This window comes from Mercurialis annua, linkage group LG7, assembly GCF_937616625.2.
Source record: "Mercurialis annua linkage group LG7, ddMerAnnu1.2, whole genome shotgun sequence".
NCBI lineage: Eukaryota > Viridiplantae > Streptophyta > Magnoliopsida > Malpighiales > Euphorbiaceae > Mercurialis > Mercurialis annua.
The window spans coordinates 35,556,653-35,566,359 of NC_065576.1; the positions used below are offsets into that span (position 1 = coordinate 35,556,653).

Consider the following 9,707-nt stretch of genomic DNA (forward strand, 5'->3'; position numbering starts at 1 on the left):
TCTATTTTCAAAGGTATTTTAGGTTAGAGAAGAGAGTGAGAAGATGAAATGTCAAAGAGGGAAAATGAAGTTGAGTTTGAGGGGAAAAAATGAAACGCATCATTTCGTTCATGGGTTAGGGCGAGTTACTGGTTGAGACCGAGTTCGGTTAGTTTCTCAAACATGTGCCATGTCATTTGTAATGCGACGACGTTTTAATGAGTATGCTGACTGAGATGACACAAGGGCGGTAAATTCGGCTTGGTTCGCAAAAAGCTGAAAAAGAAACAGAATATGTGAAAAATGGCTAAATTTGGTGATTTTAAAAGATTTAGCTATAATTGAAACATCCCGCAAAGGTTTGACATTTTTTTAGTGATTAAGCCTAATTTAATTTAATTAAGTTAATTGAAATGTATAATTATTTTAATAAAATATTATTTTAAAAATATTAATTCATTTTTTGCCTTTTCCTTTTATAAAATACTCAATACTAAGTATTGAAGGACAAATTGTTTTGCACAAGTTGTTTTTACACCTGTCAAGAATCTTATCACCTTAAATCATCTATTTTTTTGTTATCTTTCCCATAAACATAAATTGATAATAAAAAATTATATAACCAGAGTACTCTAGTCTAAAGCAATCTAAAGTCCATCTCAACTAATGGCTTGAAATTCTAGACTTCTTATTCTATCGAATGTCAAACTTCATATATCAACATAAGATCGTTTTTAGTGTTGAAATCATTCACAACTCCAATTGAACAACCAATTGTCTTATGAGTCGATTTCAAATAACCTCCATTGAAGAAACCAATCAATAATGTCACGCCACCACATCACCATCGATAAAAGCTCGTAGTCTCTCGTTTTGTCTCTACACTCCAATTCAGAACATCCATCGTCAAAAGATGGTTTCAGTCAGCATTTTGTCGATAAATAGAAAATTATCATTGAGAAATTAAATGAAATTATAAATGTTTAACTAATAAATCTTACTTACTTTGTCGAATTAATCAAACACCAATCACTGTCAGATCTTTATCTCTTAGGAGGTGGCTGAGCGCTGTGCCGCCGATCCGACCAAAACAACAACACCAGATTTTTTCAATTTATTTTAGTTCAGTTAAGTTTTGAAGAAAGGGGTAAAAATGTCTTATTTTATGTTAAAACTAACTTATTTTAGACTAGGAGGGAATTGTGAATTTTTTCTTTTTTATTGATAGACTACTGCCAAAATAAAAAAAGTTAAGGTAAAAATAAACATGGTACCACTTTTAGGAGATTTGTGTACATTACCCCAAAAGATTAGGGTAAAAGTCCAACCCGTTACTTAAACTTGTGACACATAATAATTAATAACTCATTTTGAACCATATTATTTAAAAATAAAATATATATGACTCTAATATTCTATTACGACTCTGCTTGACCCTTAAAATATTTTGAAGCGCAAATATAACCCAAACATTTTTATTTCTCACAATTTTAATACCTTATACTGACGTGAAATTAAAAAAGCCAATAAGACGGTGACGTGTTAATAAACAAACGAAAAAAGATATATATATGGTTTTTTTCTATGAGTCTACTATGGCCCTTCATGTTTACTGAAGCACAATTATAACTTCAATATTTTATTTTCTCACAAGTTTAACACCCGACTGCTGGGGTCATATTTATGCTTCCAAAAAATATTAAGGGCTAAAGTAGACTCATGACAAAAACATTAAAGCCATATACGCATCTTTTTCTTTTATCAATTAAGGCAATATTCTCTATATTTAGATCAATTAACGACAATACTCTTTATATTTAGTTAATGATAGAATTCGATCATCTCAGTTTCCGAGTTTGTTCATAATATATATTCTTATTATCAATTAATAAAATAAAAGAATATGATCCTTAATTAATCAAAAAGGTCAAAAGTATGTTATTCAATCCAAATTACAAGTTCAGGAACCAAACCGACCCTTTTCTCAAAAAAACAAGTAGAAAAACAAGCTAAAAAGGAGAAATATAGAAGAAGACCAATGCACCTATCCTGTGTTTTCTTCGAAGTGTGGATCCTTGTTTGAACGACACGTGTCACTAGTTTGTCTTATAAATACACTTTGCCATTCCGCTTCTCGCATTTTCTCTGCCCTTTTAGGGTGTGTTTTTCTCTTGAGGACTCAATTATCGAACCCACAAGCCAAATCTAGAGAGAGAAAGTTAGAGAGAGAAAGCTAGAGAATAAAAAAGAAAAAAAAAACAAACAACAAAACCCTCTTCTTCTTCGAAAGATCTGTTAAGAAAAAAAAACCCATTTTTTTCATATTTAGATACAAAGCCAACGCAACAGGTAGCTTGCTACATGGATTCTGTATCATCATAATAATAATCTTAATAATAATTTTGATAATTTTAATAAAAATATTAATAGTAATAATAATAGATCTCACCAATCTCTTTTACACATTGTCTTTCTCATCTTACTTTAAGATTTTCATTCCAACTTTTTCTAAAAAATTTCTGTTTTTTTAAGCTCACCCTCAAATTTTTCTTCTTTTTTCCACCGAATTCTTGGGTTTTGTAGCTCTTGCAAAATTGGGATTAGGGTTTCTTTTTATTTTCTGAAGTGTGTGGTTGCTGGTTATAAAGTGGTAAGCTTTTTTTGGTTTTAGGGTTTGATCAGATCCTCCTCAAGAATCAACCCTAATTCTGAATTTTTGTGGGGATATTGGGGTTATGATTGGAAATCTGTACATAGTGTGATTTCAAGATTGGATTTTTATAAGTAAAGTTGAGATTTTGGGATCAGTAGCTGGGGTTCTGATTCTGCACATTTAGCTAGTGGAGAGGTCTGTGATTATGGATGTTTTGGGTTTGAGTTTTGATTCATATGGTTTAAGAGAATTCAATTTTTGCTTATGACCAGGTTCTGATTTCTCTGTTGCCCTAGTGATGAACTCAAACTGTCTGGAGCTTCAGCATTTCAAAAAAGTCTTCAGCTGGACATAGATTGGTTTCAACACATTTGGTTGTTATTGTTGTTCATTACTGCAGAATTTAGCATTTAAAAGCTTTATCTGAGACCCTCTTTCCCAAGTCAAACTCTAATTGAGAATTGAGGTTCTGTGAATAAGAGTTTAGTTTTGAAGTTTTGTGGCTGGCTGCAGTTGTTTTTGGAGGAGTATGGAGTGAGTCTCAAGCAGGACATGACTGCAAGGACATTGTGCATGGACAAGAGCATGTTGTTGGGTCTGTTCCTGTGTTGGAACAACAGCTTAGGGATCTAAGAGAAGCATTTTGCTTTGTGCAGACATACCACTTTCCTAGTTTCTGGAGCAAGTGAAATGTCTCGCTGCTTTCCTTTTCCACCTCCAGGATATGAAAAGAAGGCCAGGGTTGATGATACAGACTTACTAAAAAAGGTTTTTGTCATTTCATTCATTGATTGCACTTGATAGCTTGCGTTGTGTTCATGTTTCATCTCCTTTTCTGGTGATTCTATGCACTTGTTTAATATTGATTCACATAATGCATGTGACTTAACTTTGCAAAGTTTGTTCGAATTTGGAAATTTGGTACATGACAATTCCAACAGTAAGAAAAATGGAATATTTTATGACATTATTGATACTGGTTTGTAGACAGCCTTAAGAATAATGTCAAAGGTGATTAGAGATAAAGACTAGGAACATAATTGTACTTAGACATCAAGTAGCTGCAATAGTTTGACAAACCTTTAAAATTCTGGTTTATATCAACATAATGTTTCATTAAGGTCCTGACTGTGCATGCAGTATATGGTAGATACAATTTGGTTCAGCTTTGGACTTGAGATGATTTGATCCTTCCATATAGTTAGTGCTGCACTGAATCCATGTACATATTTCAAAATATTCTTACTGAGACTACCATCTTAAGTAGTTCAAAAATAGTAGTTTTACGTGTGCATATACTGCTACTCCAATGTTCTCTCTTTTCACTCGTGCGATGAGGGTGAAGTACATTTTCAGAAGCTCTAGGAGATTGTTTTCTAATGACTGTTAGAATTAAGTATGGTATAATTGATGTTCCGATTATGGCCATGCTTTGCATACAAGTAAAATTCCAGGTGTTAACTTGCTAATCTAATTGGAAAGCATGTTAAAATGTTTCCCTTTTCATATTTCTGGTGTGATTGTTTATCGACGGTCGATTGCTAGTAAGTGGAATATAGGGTTTTCTTGATTGATATTACTATTTCTTACTAGGAAAAAGTAATCTATATTTATCATGAGGCATGCCCTGTAAAGGGTCTGCATACAAGTGTTAACTATTTTACAACTTCTTTTTTGCTGCAAATAGTTTTGTTATCTGATGCTGTATTAGGCCATTGTTATATTTTGGCGGGCAAATAAGAAGAAAACATTTGAGAGGTTATATATATTAGGAGTCATGGGCTTTTTTGAATGATAGCAAATGAAAGTTGCAGTAAAGTGTTCTTTTTTCCTTTTTCAAATTCGACATATCTTATTTTCTTATTGAAGATATCTTTGTTGTAATATGATTTTGCATTTGAATATTAGGTGGCTTATTTGGATGGTTTTCTATACCTTGTGGAATTTCTTGGCACTATTCAACTGGAAAAAAAAGTTCAAATTACAAAATTTTCTGCTTGGGTTTATTATCTAGGTTTATAGATGTTTGGGAAAAGACAATAAATAAATTAACAGGATCCCACTAATGAGAGGTAACAGGCAAGTGAGTCGTGACACTTACAAACATACATGAGTCCATCTCTGTATATCTTGTTACTAAAAGTGATGTTATTCAGAAGCATATAACATATATATATCAAGTCTCGAACTTTCTTTATTAGTTTATCACTGCGCCAAGGAATTACGTAGTAGTATGTGAAGTGTCAGTTTAATTTCATGGCGTCTAGTATGGGAAGTGTCAGTTTAATTTCATAGCGTCTAGTTAGGTCATTAGGTAGAAGTAAGGGAAGTGTCAGTTTACTTTCATGACATTTATCTAGGCCATTAATCAACATTCGTACAAATTTAATCTGTCCATTCTAAATTTCTTTTTATGATTAATGGAAAATGGAGGTAAGGAAGATTTGTTTTCTCTGGAAGGGAAGGCTAATTTGAAGTCTCATCACATACTTGGGAAGGATATATATATCACTAAATTGGGTTGAAACTCATTGTAATAAACATAGGTCTTGTCTAAAAATATACTTCATTGGCCATAATGGAAAATAAAGGAAAAGAAGATATGTTTTCCCTGGATTTCTTCTTCTGGGATGGAATCGTAGAGTAATAATACTAAATTGTATGTGAACTCATGGTAGTAGGGTCATTACTGATATGCCTCCTTTTTGATAGAGGCAAAACAGCTGGTATCCTCTTATTTGCTTTACAAAGTAGGTGGACAAGTGTGTGAAGGGAAAGCACTGTGATTGTATTTTAAGGAGAGGAGTTCCTTGTCAAAGTAGGGGGTCAATGGCTTGATAGCTTTTCAATCGCCATCTATTGAATTGTTTAGAATGTGTTTTGCAAGCTGCTACAAATTTCATTTTACATATGATGTGTTATTTGATGCTATTTTCTGAATCTAATAGTCAAACTTGATTTGCTACTTTCTGGTACTGTCATCAGTAATCTTGTGTATGATCAACCGTTTATTCTGCAGCATTGTTTGCACAGAATAATGAGTTTCGTTGATCTAATTTGAAGGAAAAACAGAATAGTTTGTGTTTTCATAGTCTCGACTCCAATTGATCGTTCAGGGAGAGAGTTCTCTTAACTTTCAGGAATTTCTCTTGCTATTTTGTACCGGAGTGCTGTTCTGCCCTTGGCAAATTGAAGAAGAAGAAAATTTTAAACATTGTTATATCTATTTCATCTCTCCTTCCAACATACCCAACGTGGAATAACGTATAGTTTTTGTGATATTCGGTTTTGTTTACTTTTACCCTTTCAAGTGAAACGTCAACTTGTACCTTTTTTTGTCTTTGCCTTTAGATTGAGAGGACTGTTTAATCATTTTCTGTCACTGTTAAGAGCAACGTATATATTCGTTTGCTGTGCTGTCTTATAGTGTCTGTGTAGCTTTGACAAAAATTACATGTATTACCTACTTTTTTTTGTTAATTTGATCTCAATGATCTGATAACAAATGAATGGTTGAATATTCATGAATTTAATTATAGCATCAGTTACAAAGTTGAGAAGGCATGTGTTGAACTTCTTAAACATCAAGACTTTCAAATTGAGTCACTTCTCCATGAACTAGCTATAGTTTTTTCATCTGCAAGATATTCATTTTGGCATTTTCCATGATTGTTATTTTTTGTTTGTTTATTTAGTTATTTCTTTTGATCAAGAAAGGGGGATCGCAGGACTTGAACTCGAGAACTATAGCGGATGCTATGGCATTCGTCCCTTTAGACTGATGGGTTCAGGATTAATATCTAGTAACTCTTTTGTTGTTGCTGGTGACTTTTAATGTTTACATGGATTTTTGTCATAACTTGTGTATGCGTTATCCAACTTGTTAGAGTAGACAGAGAATCACTGTATCCATTGCCAATGCATCTCCTTTTTGGATTTACATCACCTTCACAAAATAAACTGATTGAATTCCTTTCAAAATCATAATACTTTTGATATGAATTATTTGAATTAATTGAATTTTAAGTTGAATTGAATTTATTATCAATTATGTGAACGTTACATGACCTTGTAGGGTGAAGTATGACTGGCTGACTGTAATTGGACTCGGAGTCCTGATTAGGATATTCTTGTATATTATTTATTTTGCAATCTGAACATGATGATAATGTTATTTTCAGGAGAAACACAAGGAGAAAAAGCACGGTAAAGATAAGAAAGACAATGAAAAGAGAGAGGGTAAAGAGAAAAGAGATAAAGATAGAAGTAAAGACAAACATAGAGAGAAGAAAGACCGAAAGGAGAAGCACAAAGACAAGGATAGAGATAAGGATAAGGATAAAAACCATTCTTCAGAAGAGAAGAAATTTGAAGGGCAATCAGGGTACTACAATGGAGAAAAGTGTGGGTCAGTCAACCTACAGAATAGAGAGACCGGAGATTCGGTACATGTGGAGGAATTGGCTAGAAGAATCAGAAATGAAGATAGAGCATCAGGAAGTCAAATGTTTCCAAAAGTTGTTGCTACAGATAAAAGAAGAGTTGATGTACGGGAAATGGTGGTGGAGGGAGATCAAAGAAAAGGTCTGGTGCTGGAAAGAGATCAAAGAAAAGGCGAGGTACGAGGAATGTTGGTGGAAAGAGATCAAGGAAAAGGGGAGGTACGGGGAATGGTGGTGGAGAGAGAACAAGAAAAAGGCGACGTACGGGGAATGGTGATGGAGAGAGATCAAGGAAAATGGGAGGTACGGGGAATGGTGGTGGAGAGAAGTATCAATAATCATTTCCAGGAAAAAGAGAAAGCAAGCAGTAAGAATTTGGTGGCAGCAGAGAGAATTGTCAGTAATCACTCCCAGGAAAAAGACAGTCTTAAGAATAAGACAACACTGGTGGTGGGGAGAAGTTTCAGTAACTTTGAAGAGCATAGGAAAGTCAACGGGCAAAGAAATCATGTCAACGCAACTGGTCTTGAAAAACCATTTGGTCAAAATTCCTTTGGAATGGATCAAGAGAGAGTTGAAGGAATTGTCAAATTGGTGGAGAAGAAAGATGCTGAGAAGCAGATGGAGGGGAAAGTGAAGAATGGGCAGAAGGAGTATGATAGTAAGGGTGACAAGCACAAAACTAAAGACCGAGAAAAGAGTAGAAAATCTAAGCATAAAGACCGGTCTAAGGAAGAGAAAAAGGAGAAGACAAAGGAGATAAAAGAACCAAGTAAGGAGCAGCCTATATTGAAAGAAAATTCCTCTAAACTGAAAGAGAGTAGAAAGGACCCACTAGATTTCCGGAATAACATATCACCAGGGGCATTAAAATTAAGCAGTGTAAGTCCTGCTGCCGAGGCAATTCTGGGGAAACGGAAGGAGCCTGAGAGAAATGGACATTTACTTGGTGAGTCCTTTCCTGTATTGTACAATTATCACAATGCAGCTCTCTATTTTGTGTGTTTATTGGAACCTAGTGTGATAGTATGTCATCACTTCAATTAGACGATCCAATATCTAATTACCAGTTATGGTGCTATAGTAATGGTATGTTTTCCCACTCTTGAAGCACTCGAATTAAAATCCCTCTCAAGTTGTTGTCATTGCTTTTCAGGCTCTTGTCTTGATTCTATTTATTTTTATTTTAAATTCTTTTGCTTGTGTACAAGTGTGGTGGCTGGCCAGGGGGGTGAATGAGGTTACTTGTATTTTACAAATGTTATCTCCATTTACTGTATTTTGTATCTTATTCTTTGAACTTCTTACAGATGCTGAGATTCGGCCTAGTAAGTTTCCAAGACCTGCGTCTTCCTCTCCCTTGGTGGTAGAAAATGGAAAGAAATTAGAAATGTGCCAAACTGCTGTTCGATTTGTATCTGAGAAACAAGGGCTAGGCAATAGTCACGGAGTGGATATTAAGGAACAAAAGATCAATGGTTTTATAAAACCACAACAGAAAATTAATGGCTTGATTACGGCAGGGCAGAAGATTAATGGTTTGATAGCCGAACGATCTCATATATCTTCAACAAAGTCGTCAGCTGTTGGCGTTCCAGCTGGTGAGAATGGTGAAGCAGTTCCGAAACCACCACACCCTGACATGAAGTACCTTAGTCGGATACTTTCTATACCAAAGATGGAGGAATGTCTTGATGTGGATGACCAAGAATGGCTGCTCAGCTGTAATCATCCGCGGTCAACAATACCCAGCAGGGGTTCTCCCGGGATTGATGGAGCACAGCAAGTATGGGCAGAAACACTACGGATAGAATCTGCCGATATTTCAGCGCTTCCATATGTGATTCCTTACTGATTTGACACCGAATTAATTCCCTTTATATCTAGAGAATTCCCAGGTGGTCAGCCGGCATCTAGGTACCGAGATTATCAGTCTATTCTTTGATTGTTTGCTCCGATTCATTTGTTAAGTTATTGAAAGGATTAGTTCTGAATTCCGGTCTCTGTTGGCTTGGCCGCCACTAGTAAGTACTGATGGATTCCCTATCCTGTGAAGTGATAGAGTTTCGGAATGGGATAAGTCGGCATGAAGTGATATTTTTGGTATATTTTGTTTCAGGAAACTTTTGGTGACTAAAATGTACTTAACTAGGACAGGCCTCATGACAAGAAACAGTCCTCAGGCGAGCAAAAGACGACGATTGATTGATTAAACGGAAAGGGGTGAGAGTAGTGGTGATTGTTGGTAGGTTTAGAGATTAAAAGATTATAGGCATATGATGAGCGTTATAGTTTCTGTGATCTGTGTTGTTTAGACGCACACAATTTTGGCTTGTATTATGAAGGATGATAATGATGATGATGATGATGGTATACGTAAATCTGTAAATTAGACATTACCATATAATAATTTTAAGTTATTTCTTATTCATTGAACCTTTCCCTTTTTTTTCTTCCTCATATTAGAATTTCAATTCCTAATCAACTTATCATTTACTAATAGTAAAGTACTTGGATTAATGACATGTTTATCTATAAAATTAGTAAAAAAATTTAAATTAGCCCCCAATTAACAATTTTTCTTACTTTGTCACTTATAGACCGCGGAACACTTCCGCGACTTACTACAAACC

At 34.7% G+C, this 9,707-nt stretch overlaps 1 protein-coding gene across 3 annotated transcripts; it reads left to right on the plus strand.

Moving 5' to 3' along the window:
* The first annotated feature begins 2,117 nt into the window (after positions 1 to 2,117).
* Positions 2,118 to 9,505, plus strand: LOC126655333 (uncharacterized). Of its 3 annotated transcripts, none has more exons than XR_007633001.2 (4): positions 2,118 to 3,400; positions 6,814 to 8,023; positions 8,385 to 8,991; positions 9,194 to 9,505. XR_007633001.2 is itself a non-coding variant. In XM_050349464.2 (4 exons), exons 2-4 carry the CDS (start codon positions 3,323 to 3,325, stop codon positions 8,927 to 8,929), a joined length of 1,833 nt encoding a protein of 610 aa, XP_050205421.1. In that variant the 5' UTR covers positions 2,118 to 2,328; positions 2,905 to 3,322; the 3' UTR covers positions 8,930 to 9,505. The 3 variants fall into 3 exon arrangements, 2 of the variants coding, with proteins under 2 accessions (XP_050205421.1, XP_050205420.1); XM_050349464.2 differs by having other exon boundaries at positions 2,118 to 2,328; positions 2,905 to 3,400; positions 8,385 to 9,505; XM_050349463.2 differs by having other exon boundaries at positions 8,385 to 9,505.
* The last annotated feature ends 202 nt before the right edge of the window (positions 9,506 to 9,707 follow it).

Excerpts from the sequence above, each read along its gene's own strand:
- LOC126655333 (XM_050349463.2), top strand. The coding sequence starts at position 3,323 with ATGTCTCGCTGCTTTCCTTTTCCACCTCCAGGATATGAAAAGAAGGCC. Across the intron at positions 3,401-6,813 it reads ATACAGACTTACTAAAAAAG|GAGAAACACAAGGAGAAAAA; the intron begins GTTTTTGTCATT and ends TGTTATTTTCAG. Across the intron at positions 8,024-8,384 it reads GAGAAATGGACATTTACTTG|ATGCTGAGATTCGGCCTAGT; the intron begins GTGAGTCCTTTC and ends AACTTCTTACAG.